Genomic DNA, 15,623 nt, shown 5'->3' with positions numbered 1-15,623 from the left:
AGCCATAAGTTTGGTTTGTTAGGTTACATGCATTAAATATGCATGTAACAGACCAATCACCAAACAGGGAACCGATATACCATTTGGGAAATAAATTTGCAGCCAACCCTTCTTCCTGTATCATCAGATCTCCACAGCTATAGCGAGCCAAACACAATTTTTTCTTATTTTTAACCCAAAGGTCAAAACGTGCCAGGCCATACCACCACTAATTTGGTTGTTGTTTTTTGTAATTTCAAAATTAAGTAACCATGGATGCACAAATTGTCTACTTGTATACAATTTACAACCCCAGTTACCTACACACTTTCAAAATGGCTTTTACGCAATTAAGGCACTTATGGGAAAAAGTCAAGTCACAGCTTCCCAATCATGTTGGTTGAAGAAACTTTGAAAAGTTTAAAGAAAACACTGTAAAACTGTTATATAAACAACTCCTTATCGACACATACCTTGTGATCTCTCGGTCTTGCATCCACCCTGCACACTGCTACAAATAGCACGATCAAACAGATCGCTACACCCTGCATGATACTGTTCTGTCAAGCGTCCTGCCAACACATAGGAATCAAATAGGGACAAGAAAAATAATTCATTTAAGTCATTTTATTTCCTTCTGTAATTACTAAAATAACATTGTTACTGAATCCCCATAGGTTAAACTCCACCCTACAATATACAAAAGTACTACAGAATGAGCCGTCTTACTGCTCTGTATACAGTGTAGCTGCGTAAGGGTCTACGTATTAGAATGATTAACATCGTTCAAATAGCACATTTGTGTTTCATGTTTCATTTTGTTTACATATTTGTATTGTGGGGCTTTTTATACCAACATGAATTTGTTCATTTATGAGCAAAACTGTGATGTAATCCAAGACACTGGATCTCAACTTGTGTACACAAAATTGCTAGATTCTTAAAACTTTGAACATGAAACAAGCAAACTTAACAGTTTCTTTTGGATTTACATCACAAACTTGTCACTTGATTGTTGACACTGTTTGTCGGTCGTTCAGTATCCAAACACCCAGAATTTTAGCTTGGTCGACATACTGAAGGGACTTTCATTTATTTTAAGAACGGCAGGGGTGGGGGCTACATGTTTGTAACATACTTGAAGAGATTGACAGTTGGATTTAAAAAAAGCTCATTATTGTCTGTCCATTGACAAAATACATCAGGGATTCCCTAAAGCTGGCTGCTATGTGAGTAGGAACAGTTTTCAGCCAGTGTTAAATCACCAACACATTTCCAACAACTTATATTACTAAGAACATCACCTACCGCATCATTAATGATGGCCTGAAACCGAATAGGTCCCAAGTTAGTACCATAATTGAGGTAGAACACTGGCCAGTGATTTATATGTTGACTGAGTCTGGTTATAAAGAACACACTGCATCCGATTGCTGAGAAAGTCGCACAAGCAAGTCTCTGTGATAATGTCAATGTCTTCTGATGAAAAATCAGCTTAATAACCAAAGACTGAGTATTCGTCAAGAGGAAATATGTTGCTTGCTGGTTGATGTCATGTTTACCGCTGGACGACACGAGAGATGCAAGATCCGCAGGGTGACTGACACTATTAGTAGCAGGTGTATCATATCATGGACCCCCATGATCATATGGAACACCATACAGACTGGAAATCAAACTGCAACCCTATGCTGCAACAAACCATTGATCGTGTGACAGATAATAAAGAGACCAAAGAACTGAAATCAGCAGTTTCCTGAAATCAGCAGTTCCCAGTACCGAGAACGAGTACCTCCATGGTACAACAAGGCGACCGCGACAATCTCATAAATGGTGCTGTATTGTGCCAAACCGGCGGTATCCTCAGAGACTTCGGCCAGAATAAGAGCCTAATTCCTTAACTAATGAGCTGTCAATCAATCCTTTCTGCAAGGCTTTTTCCAAAAGCCTCAGAGGAATTTATTTTGAGGCGATTTTTTTCCAAGCAAGTATAACCGGTGATGTTGCCCTCCATAAGACATACCTGCCAAGTCTCACGCATTAGGTGTGAGACACACGCATTTTGATCAAATCTCACGTTCACACGCATAAAGCTCAAAATCCAACGCATTCTGCAAATGATCATGATAATTCACAAAAACTTGCTCATTGGACAACAAGGTCGGTTGCGTGCATCAATTTGCTTTCTATATACTTTACTGCACGCGCGCACTGCACATTCAGTCACGGCTCACCTGGACACGTGAAGCACACAAAAAATGGCAGACAGGCTGTGCAGAGCGAGTGGCAAAGCTCGTCCTGAGTACACATGTGGAACTGGTTGCCACGCGCGCCTTGATTAATGACTATGCACCACTGATGACTCACGCCACGTTAGGCCATCTCCGAAACTACGAAGACCACGTGTTTGATGTAGCTTGGCCCACAGACAAACACTCTGTCAGTTCATGTACAGTGTACATTGAACATTACATGGCGCACAGTATATGCAGTATCGCACACATGCAATTGTGTTTGATGTAGCCTGGCCTATAGGTAAACACTGTCTCATTTCAAGGAAGAAATAAGACCCAGTCCTAACGTGTATTTCTTGCGCTTATACATGGGGCCTTGTAGGGTACTGGAACAATGGGTAGTACCCCACAAGGCCAGTTTTTACCTTGTGGAATTGGTACCCCACAAGAATTTCACGAAAGTGATATTTGGAAATAACTCAAAAAGGTGAAATTTTTGATGGGTAAAAATCCGTCACAAATTGAGGTGTTTTATATAAAGGATACACGGTCGAAATTTCAACCCAGGAAAGTGAATTTGGTTTAAATTGGAGTGATTTGAAATTTTTTGCATGTTGTGTGGGAGTTCTGTACCAAAAGGCGATTTTTGTGAGCAGGGAAACTCAGGATCTTTTAATTTAGTTTGGGGTCACAATTAATGGGGTAAACATTAAATTTATGATTTTTTTAAATGCTATGAATTTCTTGTTATTTTGAAATATTTCATGTGAACTAAATGCTTTCAATTTCTGTTACCCTTTAATGCAGCTTGTCTTAGGTCGAGTTCAAAAATCCAGTCTAAGTTTTTTGGTGAGTTTCTAAACTCACCTAAAAAATGAACTGAAATTTTCATGATGCCGACCGGATTTGTTGCACCTACAAAAAGATCGGACAAGTCTGCATAACTTTCCAAGCGAAACTGAGACAAATTTGGACATCAAAAGTCAGACTGACCAGAGCCAACTGGTCAGGACTGACAGCGAGCTCCAAAATGTACAGTGCGCTTTTCTAGCTACGTGTTTTCTTTTGAACTTGTATGACTCGTTTGGGCTTAAATTTAAACGATTGCTCCCCTCAGACGCTGCACCCACGATCTTCGACAGATCAAAGAATGCCTGTGAACAAAGATGAAGAGGATTTTTCATGAAACGCAGGCATCGACGATGTGTACATGTATTTCATTCCGCGGGCACGAACATTGGGTGTCCTCTCCATTCCAGAAGTACCAAAAGGGTACCTGACTCTAATTGTGGGTTCTCAAATTTACGTGACACATATCACCTGTTATGTCAGGATTAATCCATCCATTTAAAACAAAGGGAATTTATCCGTTTTCCCCCTATCATGTTACTGGCATACTAGCATACTACTAATTAAAATTTGTCCACGGAGGTCTTCCGGGACCCTTTAAGGCTCTTGTCAATAAACTAAACGGGGTGGTGGGGTTGCGTTTTACACCCAGGAAGATTACACCTTGATTTAATTATTGATGACACGAACACCAGACACGCATTCAAATCTCTAAATGTGAGAAAAGCAACAGGTCCAGATGGCATCTCCAAAAAGCTCCTAAGACTGTGCGCGGATGAACTTTACGGTATTGCAACTCTTCTCTATAGCTGGTCTTTGCGGATTTGTGTCATTCCACACAACCTAAAAAAGTCTGAAAGCGTATCGCGCAGGCGTATTGCTTGCTGAAATGGTGCCCACGCTATTACAACGTTGTACTGCAAGTAAGTACCTGCAAGCAGGTAAGCAGCATGGCAGGAGTGAGTGCTTGAGGATCATTTGCATCTGAGGACATTGTGAGGAATTCACAATGGCGCATGCCTCTGCCATGAAGGTGACAAGTGTTTTGTGGGTAAGCTGGTGTCGTCCCAGTTGAGCGAACATTGAATCTAGGATGCGACGGACATTTTGAATGTTTCGTTCCCATACTCCTCCAAAGTGGGATGCTTTGGGTGGATTAAATACCCATTCATAGTTCTTGGTCGCCAAGTGCTGTGTTGTTTCCTCTCGGTCAAGTTCTCCTTCAGCGCCAATGAAGTTAGTCCCTGTCACACCTCAAGCGAGCTACAGGGCCACAGAGTGAGATCAAGCATCTTAGAGCTGAAATGAAGGCTGGAGTGTCAAGGGACTCAGTGACTTCAATGTGTATGGCTCTTGTACATAGGCAAGTGAAAATGACTGCCCATCTTTTAGCCTTGGGTGAGCTGCTTCGCGTTTTCCTCATGGTGACTGGCCACGGTCCAAACATGTTCATTCCTGCGTTCGTGAATGGGAGTGTAACTGCCACCCTGTCTTTGGGGAGATCGGTCATAACTTGGGTAGTGAATTTGCCCCTTAACTTGCAGCAGAAGGTGCACTGATCAATGATGCTTCTGACCAGATTATGGGCACCGATGATCCATTCGCCTCCACTCCGCACTGCGGCAAAGGTGGTGTGTCTCCCTTGGTGTTGCACTTCACAATGAAAATGCTAGACGATCAACCTGGCGACGTGGTTGTCTTTTGGTATGAGAATGGGGTGACGTCTGCCTAACAGGAGGTCTGCTTGTCAAAGTCTCCCTCCAACTCTGATGAGTCCATCTTCATCAAGAAATGGGCTGAGTGAGTTGATAGGACTTTTCTTATTCACCAGATTGTATGGGGTTCGATCGCCTTTAGTAACTGATTTGAGGCATTCTAGCTCGTTGTGGAAGTGCTGTCTTTGTACTGCACGGAAAATCAATGTTTCCGCTTGTTGCAGTTCATCCAGCGTCGCCTTTCTGCGTGTGTCATTTTGGTCGTTGGGTGATGTTGCGTTGGTAGAGCCGTTGGGTTGCCTCTGCTTGAAAGCATCCAACTTAGCTATCAGAGTTGCCACTGCTCTCCTCAGAGAAGTCCAGGTAAAAAATTGTTTGAATCGCTCGCAGCCCAAGTGCTGGTAGTCAGTCTATGGTCTGCAACATCTGTAGCATGGACTTTGGCTTCTTTGTGGACCTCGGGGTCATCATCACGGATTAAGAAGATGCTCCACTCGGGTACATCTCAGTTATCTCTGTTGGTGTTGGGTCCCTTTGCCAAAGGAAATCTGGTCCCTTGAACCAGATCGTGTTGCTGAAATGGGCAGCTGAGACCGAACGTGAGGCACAGTCAGTTGGATTCTCATCTGTCGAGACATGTTTCCACTGGCTGAGGTTGGACATCTTGTGGATCTTGTGGACCTGATTGGCTACATACACGTGGAAACGTTTGGACTCATTGGAAATGTAGTCAAGTACAATCTTGCTGTCGGTGTAGTAGGTTGTGCTGTGTTTGGGAATACAATCTCTTAGCTCAGGCTCCACTATCTGTACCAATGTTGTTGCCAACACAGCAGCACACAACTCCAGTCGTGGTATGAATACAGTATGAGTGGGTGTTACCTTTACCTTGCTGAACAAGAAGGCAACATGAGGCTGATTGTACACATTCGTCAGACGAAGATAGGCCACAGCTCCTATGGCCAGGTCACTCGCATCTGAGAAGACATGCAGCTCTCTCTCTCATAATTTGGCGGTTGGTAGCATTGACTAACCTTGATGTTCTCAAGGTGATGGAGAGTCGCGCCACTTTGTCCACCTTGTATGGTATGCCTCAGAGTGGGGCCAGTCCCGTAAGTCACTTGGGATGTTTGGTTCCTCCTTCGATTGGGTTACCAGCTTCCGAAGAATGAACTTTCTTTCGATGGAACTTGCTATCAAAAAGACCCCCCTCTGTGAAAATGGCTTGTCTTGGAGATGTACTTGGAATGTGAAGCTATCTAGCTCCAGTGATCAGTTGATTCCTAGTGATCTTTGAATAGGTAGGGCATCACGGTCAAGATCCAGGCTTTTCATATCCTTGGCTCTTTCTTCCTCTGGGATAGAGCTCATCATTTCTGTGCTGTTGGACGCAATCTTATGAAAGCGAAGCTTTTTGGTCGCCAGTGCATCCCTACTTCTTCGAATGAGGCTGATGGCGGTTTTGGGCTCTGGTTGGGAGGTGAGACCATCATCAACATAGAAGTTGCGATGGATGAACTTCCTCACGTCTTCACAGTGAGAGGGTGTGCACTCATTGGCCACCATCCTGAGGCCGTATGTGGCAACAGCGGGGGATGAGATACTCCCAAATTTGTGTACATTTATCCTGAATTTGTAATTGGCTTTTTCGGGTCATTGTCTTCAAACCAGAGGAATTGCAGGTAATTGCGATGCTCAGGATTTACGTGGAAGTTGTGGAACATTTGTTCCAAGCCACCCATCACAGCAACTTCACCCAGACGGAACCTGAACAGAATCCCAAGAAGACTGTTCATTTGGTCAGGTCCCTGGAGTAGGCACTTGTTGAGGGATGTTCCAGCATATTTGGCACTTGCATCAGACATCACTCTGATCTCTTGTTTCCTTAATGGTTTTACAGCAAAGTGGGGAAGGTACCATACCTTTCCGTTCAGAGCCTTGAGCTCATTCTCTGGAACTGGGCTGGCATGATTCCTAGTGAGGATTTTCCCAAAGAAGGAGATGTAGTCCTTCATCATCTGTGGCTTCTTGTGTAGTGTCCTCAGTAAGTTATGCATTCTGCTCTTAGCCTGAAGGTAGTTGTTCGGTAGGCTCGTCTGTCCCTTTTTAAAGCGTAGAGGGAACTCTAGATTTCCCTTCAAGTTTGTATGTGCTCCATGTTTAATAATGTCAATGAATTGTTGATCCTCCACTGACAAGGCCTTCATGTTATCTCTTCTGGTTTCAAATTAGATGTCCTGAGTGGTGCAGTCATGAACATGGCAAGAGGTGACAACCTCTTTAACTCGGATGTGGTTATCACAGATATCCTTGGTCAGTGGTACATCTATCACATCGCCCTTGTGTTGCTGCAGGATGACAGTGCGACTAACGGATGCATGGACTTTTCCTTCGATGCTGCTCATGCAGACTTGGCCGGAGATAGTCCAACCGAGGTTTGTGCGTTGGGCCCATGGTGTACCATGAGGACTGTTCTGGGATTCCCGGACTTTCAGGAGTTCTGGGCAGTTTCGTCCAATGAGGAGTATTATGTTCACATCATCCCTCTGCCTAGGAACTGTAGGGGCTAGTGCTTCCAGATGTGGGAACTTCTTACAGAGGTCGGGACTGGGAATCTCTGATCTGTCACCAGGGATATGGGCATTTTCGATGACAGTTGGTAGCTGTTCTGTCTTTCCACTCTCCGACTTGACGACTAGGCCATTTGCTCGTCTTCCTTTCAGGATTTTGTCTCTTCCGCAGGTGGAAAGTTTGTATGGGAATGTTGGACCTGAAAGGTCTAGAGCGTTAAAGATTTCCAGGTTTTCCAAACACCCATTGGATTGGTCATTAAGCACTACATAGCCGAGGATGGAGTGGGAAGGTCGGTCTCGATGGTAAATCTGGCACAGGACAATCTTGGAACAGGAACGAGCCGAGGAACAGGATGTGGACCTTGTGCACTTTGTTATAGCATCCACTACAGTTGTGGGGGCCTCTGCCACAGTCGACTTACTTTCAGGCTTGCTTTCGGTTCCTTTCTCTGGTCTTTCCATGGCCAGCTCCCCGCCGTTCGGTTTGGAAGGGTGTATGAACGACGTATGGTTGGCGCTTTTGCACTTCTGGCATTCAACACTACTTTGGCACTCTTTGATCAGGTGGTTGTTGCCACACTTATAGCATAAGCCTTTCTCTTTGCAGAATTGTTGTCTCTCTTTGATGGGTTTGCGGCTAAAGGTGATACATTCTGCTATGTTGTGGCCATTTCGTTCGTGAAAGATGCACTTGTCGGTGGTTGGGCACTGTGGCTCTCCTTTGTTGGCCATTACCTGGATTGATGGTTTTTGTTGGGGTTGTGTTATGCTTGCATTTTGGTTTCGTGGCTCCTTAGCGAATGGGTACAGGTCTGGGACATTGAGCATCCGTGCTCTGTCCTTGGGGAACTCTGTGAAGATGCTGAATGGCAGATCTATCTTCTTGTCTGCCTTATATTGTGTTGCTTGTTTCCTCCATGCATTGTGGATGAAGTAGGGCAACTTTTCCAGGATAGGGTGCAAATTGTGCACATAGTTCAAAAAGGCGCTCAAATCTGGCAAGTCCTGCATCTGTGCAGTTGCGTCACTGCAGAGGTCCACCTATTCCTTGAGATTCCGGTGTTCTTCGGCCTTGACCCTGGGGAAGTTGTTCATCTTTCATATTATCGCAGCGGTGATGTTTGTCTTATTTCCAAATCTTTCCTCCAGCTCTTTCCGTGCTTCTTGCTGAGCTGTCTAAGGGGAAGAGACGTAACGGTGTCGGAACCTATGTACTAGCTTCTTCACCTCCCCTTTGTTGTACTTTGCAAGGAAGGTCAGCTTCCGTGTGGCCGGTGTGTTTGCACGGTTTACCATCGTCTGGAAGGCACAGTGCCATGGCTGAAACATGATGGGGTCCCCTTCACGTCAGGTTCATGTGTCGGCTGGCATTGGCGGGCTAGAGTGTTGAATAACTCTTTTGTCAAACTGAGGAGTGGATTCTCCCCTTCAGTGGGTGTGTCAGGAAGGGGTTTCTCCGGAAGAGTCGGTGACATGTCACTGAATGTAGCTGACGGACTTTCTGTCCATTCGATGGGGAACGGCTGAAAGGTTGGGGCCGTGGGTCGTAATTGTGGGGGAACCGCGAATGGCGTTCAGCAATGGTTTTCGCACGAAACTTTGCCGCATGGTCATTGGAAGACTGGTCTGGTGAGGTGAAAGCGGCACCCCCCGTCTCCTCCGTTTCGGCTTGCACTATGGCATTGGCTCTGGCTCTCTCAACAGCAGCTGTCTTTCTTGCTTTAAGAATCCTTAGCTCCGACTCGGCCATGGCTTGCTTCGTCAAGAGATCAGCTTCCGACTTTGCTCTGACAACAGCCTTTGCAGCTTCTTCTGCTTTCAATTTGGCTATTTGATTGGCTATTGCTACTTCAAGTGCCGCTTCCTGGTCTGCAGCTGTGGCGTCGGCCTGGGCTTGGGCTCGGGCGCTCAAAACAGACGAAGATGACCGTCTGCTCCTACTGAACGGGCCTGATCTCCTGCTAACATCGGACCGAATTTCCAAGGCTGAGGACTGGGCGTGGTCCACGATAAGGGTAATTGCTTCATACAGAAAGTTGCAATTTTCGAGAAAGGTGTTATGGGCCAGGAGGGCGTCCTCTTTGAGCGTGTCCGATTTATCTTGAGCAAAGACATTTTTTAGCTCAAGCCAGGCTTTGTTGTAAGACTCCAATGCGTAGCTTGCATGGCTTATGTTTGTGCTCAGGGCTGATTCATAATCAGAATAATGGTGTAGCTACTCCAGGGTTTGTTTGGTTTTACGCCACTCAGCTTGAAGATGTTTTGTTTTTGTCTGAACCTCATATACAAGGGATTTCATGGTCAGATGCTTTTCTCTTTGTGGGCGGCCCTGTGTGTCACTAGCAGCAACAGTTTCATCGCGGACAGTTGACATGATTGATGATTTCTTTGTGGGGAGGATTGATCATCAGATATTACACTTCAAAGCAGATTACTGAATACAAACCTCAATTTCTTCACAGTCATTTCACTGTACTGGTTTCACGCAATTGCAGCTGGGAGTGATAACTTGGATTCGCCAGCGAGCTTCAACCACTTCAAACAAATAACGCACAGCCAGAGGTCAGGGCACTGGATTCCGTAAACACTTTATTCGATGCGGTGAACTGTGGGAGTTAAATGCTGAACAATCATAAATCTTTGTAACAGTTTGAAAAATCATTTATGTGGCTAAATCAATAAAAGTACATGTAATAATACTTGAAATGTAATCTGAGTGCGCAATACAGTACTGCAACATATCCTACATGCAGGTAAATCCTTAAATTAGGTAAATTAGAAAGAGATGGAGAGCTAAACAAGCAGGTACATGTACTAGTGTAGGGACAATTAATACCCTTGAATCATGAAAATTCAGAATCCAAACAACAGCTAACAAGTAACATGTCTATAACTCTAGAACCATATGTATCTATATGCAATCTGGGAATACATAGGGCCACACCTGGGGCCTGCAAGTAGTAAGGTCTGAAAGACACATGTATCACAAACTGTCTTGTCTATAATAGCTAACTTGTTGGCCTAAACTTAAGATATGCAAAAATAAGCTTACAAGTTGTGGCTTCAAAGCTATCAAAATCTCAAGACAAGAAAACCATAAAAATATGAAGTAACTTACATGACTGTGTTCCTGGATAGGGTTCTTAAACAATAATGGTCTATGGCATTACGGATGGTGTGATCTGAAGAAGACAACTTCGAAAATCTATGGAAATTTAGAGCAAAGCATGTGAGAAATGGTGTCAGGTCAATGTACTTTCTCCAGACTTCTTTTTGGGAGTCTTGAATAGCGCCACCGAGTGATGGGGAGTAGTCTCTGAAACAATACTGTAAGGGTACAGTCCACTAATTCAAGCCCCATTAAAAACAGTGTAAAATCAGCACTGTTCAGGGCCCAATAACATGCACGGCAACATCCCTGAGATTTCTGAAACACAAATGAAATTCTTGTTTGGTCACTAATCTTTGGATTTCTTTTCAATTTTTTGTGGGTTAACCAATTCTTTTTTTTTTATTATTTCCACAAAACAAAATCACCCCCCAAAATGAGGTTTTTCCGAAGTCTGATTGCAGCCATTTTTCAAGTGGCAACCCTCAACTTTCTCGGGCACTGGGGACCACTTTTCAACCGTAGTTTTTAGCCAGTCTGCTCTCATTTGAAAGCTCAAAGACCCAGGGAGTTGATACTGGCAATGGTTTACACAATCTCACCATTTGGGGGCCAAACAATCTCCTTCTTCAAAAGATACTGTGGGGGCACTTTTAATGCTAATGAGCTGGCCAGAAATTCTTACTTGAGAATTAGTGGTCTGAACTAATAAACTGTAAAGGGCACCACCAGTGTTGAGGAAGGATGGCCACTGGGTCCTTCCAAACATTTTATGTGCATTCACGGTGAAGTTCTCCATCTTGCACCCCTACAAGATCTTTGGGCGTGTGCAAGAATGTGTCAGTTGTAAAAAGGTGACATACAAGTCAAATGTACGAAGTGTAGAGCCGGGTGTGTGAAAGTGCTTACTTGGTCATCTTTGGTGAATGACTGACAATTACAAAGTCTGAGGTTTCTGATTATTAGCATTACAGTGAACCTTATCACACCCGGTTTTTGTGGTGAATTATTTATATTATTTTATATTATTATTATTATTATATTTTATATTTATTATTATATATTATTTTATGTAAATAGTCGAAGCAGATGAGTCTCCGAAATAACCGGCATCAACTCCAAAGCTTATGCAATGTTTCCATCTTTTTTCTTTTTTTCACGACGGCAATAAGCGGTGAGATGACAACTATGATGCTTGTTGGTGGGGGATGGTTGAAATATGGAGCTATTACTATATCCCATGGGTAAGACGACAACGTCACGCCTGCATACAGATGCTTCAATAGCCTAATGGTGCAACGGTTTAAACTCGGCCAGTTGAAGTTCTCCAGCAGTATATTCTAAAGAACTGTCCAAAAACTGCTAAGAAAATTGACCTTCACTCACGGCCGCCGACACACTTAACATGCTCGCCCTCTTTTGTATACTTTCAATTTGTACAATAGGTTAATGTATGCTGACCCCCTCGCTTATGATTTTTTGGGATTAAAAATAGAAAACATAAAGAAAAACATAAGACATTCCTGAAGTCAGAAAAGGTCTTGTGGCTGCGCCACTCTTGAATGTGGTCTCCGGTCCAGCCTCTGTGCAGTTACTTAAACTGACTCAGTTTAGCCTTTCATCAAGGCCTTCACAGCTCAGTTTAACTGAGCAGAGAAAACGCAAGGACAAAGTAGTGAAAGAACACGTGATCACGCCAGAGTACAGCGTGAATAACTTAATACAAAATTATTGTCTCTGCTACATTTCCATATTGCATAGCTGAGCTAAATAAGAGACCCTGGGAATGCAAGGTACGAGAACGAGAAAAAGTAGGGGGCGCTTGAATTCCAACAAGATTTGCAGGTGTGCAACAGCATAAACAAACTTATAAGAGCTTTTGAAAAAAGGAAGTTTTTCTTAGCGTATTCTAGACCTGTCTTAGGCGGTTGATATAATAATTCTTGTAAGTGTTAAAGTCAGCAAATTAGATTTATTCAAGATTTATTGAAGGCAGGTCACAAGTCCTTTTCCAAAGTCAAGTCACAATTAAAAAAAACAACTCGAATCTGACTTGAGTCAAGTTGGCCACTCTAGTCAGCAACACTGCCCTCACATCCCCGTCGTTCTCCCATCTTGTTTCATTAAATGTGTCCCAATGCTAAAAAGTGCACTCGATCGTATCGCTTCAAGTTATCATACAGTTTGCATTTTTTGTTGCATTTTCCTTATCTTATCAGTCATCCGTGATAGTTTAACTTTGCAGCTGCTCATCTTCGATGGAATATGGGCGTCCATGGACATTTGCAGAATAGTAAATTTTGACCAAAATTCATGTCTTCTCTGTTGACAAGTTCACCTGTGAGTTTCAAATAAGACTACCGTGAAGTTGCCTTCTGCATAGATTAATGGGCTTATGAATAAGTTTTGACTGAACAGTTATTACAACAATGACTGCGTTGTAATCATTGATACGGGCAGTCACTTGAAACCAAATGTGCATGTACAGTGCAAGTGCCTATTCTTTGGTACATCTCTGTTGATCACAGTAAGGTAATATATTTTTTCAATGATTGTCATCAATAACTTATTTTATGCCAATCTATTTCAAATCAGGCCAGCCAGCCAACTGCCCCTGGCAAGCTCGCTGGTCAAGTGGTTAAGACGTCTGCACTAGTAAGCAGGAGGTTATGAGTTCGAGTCCCACCCGAGTAAGCTTGTGACGTTTTTTGCAAGCTCTCGGACAAGCACTGAGCATACAGTGTTTATTAATGATATATACGTTGGGTAAGGGCAAAACCCATTACATAAATATTTTAATCAGTGGTTATTGTATTAGATAAATGAACAATTTATGGTGAAGTATTTTTGATAATGAAGGATAAAAAGCAAATTTTTCTGCTTGATTTGTGCATTGAGTGAGCATCGATCGTTTCCTCATTTACATACACTTGGCTTGACAGTCTGCCGGATTGATGACGCATTACCGATCCCTAGGTTCGGAGGACGCAGGTAAGACGTCTGGAGACTATTTATGGGACGGGAATCACTCTACTACATGTACATACCCTGGCGTTGCCATATGAAGCAAGATACAGGACTAGGAACACCCCCATACACTGTACCTTTGTTTGATTGGAATCTTGGGAATTCTTTACAGAAATCTAGGGGGATGTGTTAGGTAACATTACTCTAGGGTGTGTATAGGGATTGGGCATGTAGGGGGTAGCCCTCTGTCCCATATCTTGCAGGGTATATGCCGAGCAACCAACACTTGAATACACACTTCTCAATTCTGTGGGTTATGCATTGTGTTACGATATTCTGTTTCACACCTGTAATATAACAGCTCATTTCGGGCAACTGAGCTGAATTCAAATGCACTATTTTTGCAATAATTACACACTGAGGTAAAGACGAGGGTATGGACATGCTCTTGAATTCTTTATGTTTCAGTGTAATAAGATCGAAAATTCAACAAAAGGACTCTTAACCAATTAAGATTACTTTCTTGAAATAACACGTCCAAAAGTCGTCCTTAAGCATTCATGAAATAACTGATATTCAAAATTGCTCCCTAAACTAACCCTTCAAAATCTGTTTACAGCGTTTAACGTCTAACGATTATACAGCCGTTTTATTTCAGTAACATAAACCACGTCTGGTTCTCTACCGTGTCCGCGATAAAAATCGTGCTGTTCCACGCATGCCGTAACGTCAGCGCCATGACTCAGACAAGATTCACCGTACTGCAAGATGACCCACTCGTAAACCCTATTTTGTACATCCTTCTCAACAACAGGGCAATCCTCATAATTTCCCTTACTCGCAGGGAGACATTGACATTAAAGGATTTACACAATACGAATACCTTATATACCACTTGAACTAAGAAAGTACATTTCGGGATTTTAATTAACGATAGTGTACAGGATTTGCATTTACTGCAATTGTCAAAATTGGCCGATTTGGGGGTTTCTGATTTACTTTGTGTATCATTCTACGAACTTGTTTCCTCTTTTTTTTTTAGATCGCTGCTTTGATCACAATCGAGCAAAACGCTGTTCATTTTAAACACTTGAAGCGCAACTCGTGTAATTTATCTCGCAAAAAAGACAGGTCACACGACGTCCTTGAGTATACCTGTACAATGCGCAGGCGAGGTCGATCTGCAGACCGATTATGGCCCTAAAAAACGTATTTTTCCATTATTAGATGTTAGTAAATTTACCTTCACTCAGGTTTGTGTTTCCTCTTCAACAATGTAATGCTGAGAATTTATAAACAACGTTTCATCAAGCAGTGAGCTAACTGCTATCACCACAGTCACTGCACGACCATGCACAGTATGGCACGTACACGTGCACGATCGATCGCACAGTCACTATTCGCCCTCCAGCTCCTCATGCACGTGCGTACGTCGGTCAAAAAACGTCCACACACCATCAGTGCTCATGATAAGCACCTTATTAATAAACAAATATGGTAACTATGCTTGCATTTTGGGCATGAGAGTTACAAATATTGGAAAGATAGAAAGTAAAATGTCTCCAAATTAGACATTTTGTTCGAGAAACCCAGGCTTCGGTATGCGAAGCTCTGAATTAACGGACATTGGACCATACACTTATCATAAGGGGTGACAGCGAGATATTCACGTGCGGTAAACTACCTAAGTTTCATGAGGAAACTTTGATTTTAAACAATTCCAAATTATCCTTTTATACTGTTAGGTTATGTATCTACTTCGTCAGTTAATAATGAATTTAGGCTAACAAAAGGCGTGCTGACAGTTTGTGCATTACCCGTTCACTTAGGCCCCTCCTCCAGCTAAATGCGGCACACATTTTTGTCGCGCTATTTGAACGAATTGTATTTGAACCCTATTCAGAATCAATTGGAACGGCCGCTTTTCAGCCCCGCACAGAATCAAGTTGAATGGCCGCTTTTGGGTAACACAAAAAAGACAAAAAGCTGAACGGCCGTTTTTTGATATGTCTTTTGAGTCAAGCTGAACGGCCGTTTTAGAATCAACTTGAACGACTGCTTTTCATATCTTTTAATCTATTCAGAACTGAGTTGAAGGCCGTTTTGATATCTATTCAGAATCCAGTTGAAGGCCATTTTTGCTGTCTGTTCAGAATCATGTTTAACGGCCGTTTTTGATTTTCATTCAAAATCGAGT

General features: G+C 43.0%; 1 protein-coding gene across 1 annotated transcript in view; it reads right to left on the bottom strand.

Annotated features, from left to right (window-relative positions):
• Window positions 1-15,623, bottom strand: part of LOC110982054 (follistatin-related protein 5-like) — a 103,598-nt gene that overhangs the window by 75,363 nt on the left and 12,612 nt on the right. The window contains 1 exon segment of the mRNA XM_087129983.1: window positions 453-551. Coding sequence (XP_086986109.1) covers window positions 453-530 — 78 coding nt within the window. The 5' untranslated portion in view covers window positions 531-551.

Source organism: Acanthaster planci, linkage group LG19 (assembly GCF_054643075.1).
Source record: "Acanthaster planci isolate LZ-2023a linkage group LG19, COTS_SCS, whole genome shotgun sequence".
In the NCBI taxonomy this organism is placed as follows: Eukaryota; Metazoa; Echinodermata; class Asteroidea; order Valvatida; family Acanthasteridae; genus Acanthaster; species Acanthaster planci.
The sequence above is the reverse complement of the archived record's forward strand: the minus strand, read 5'-3'. Positions and strand labels throughout refer to the sequence as shown.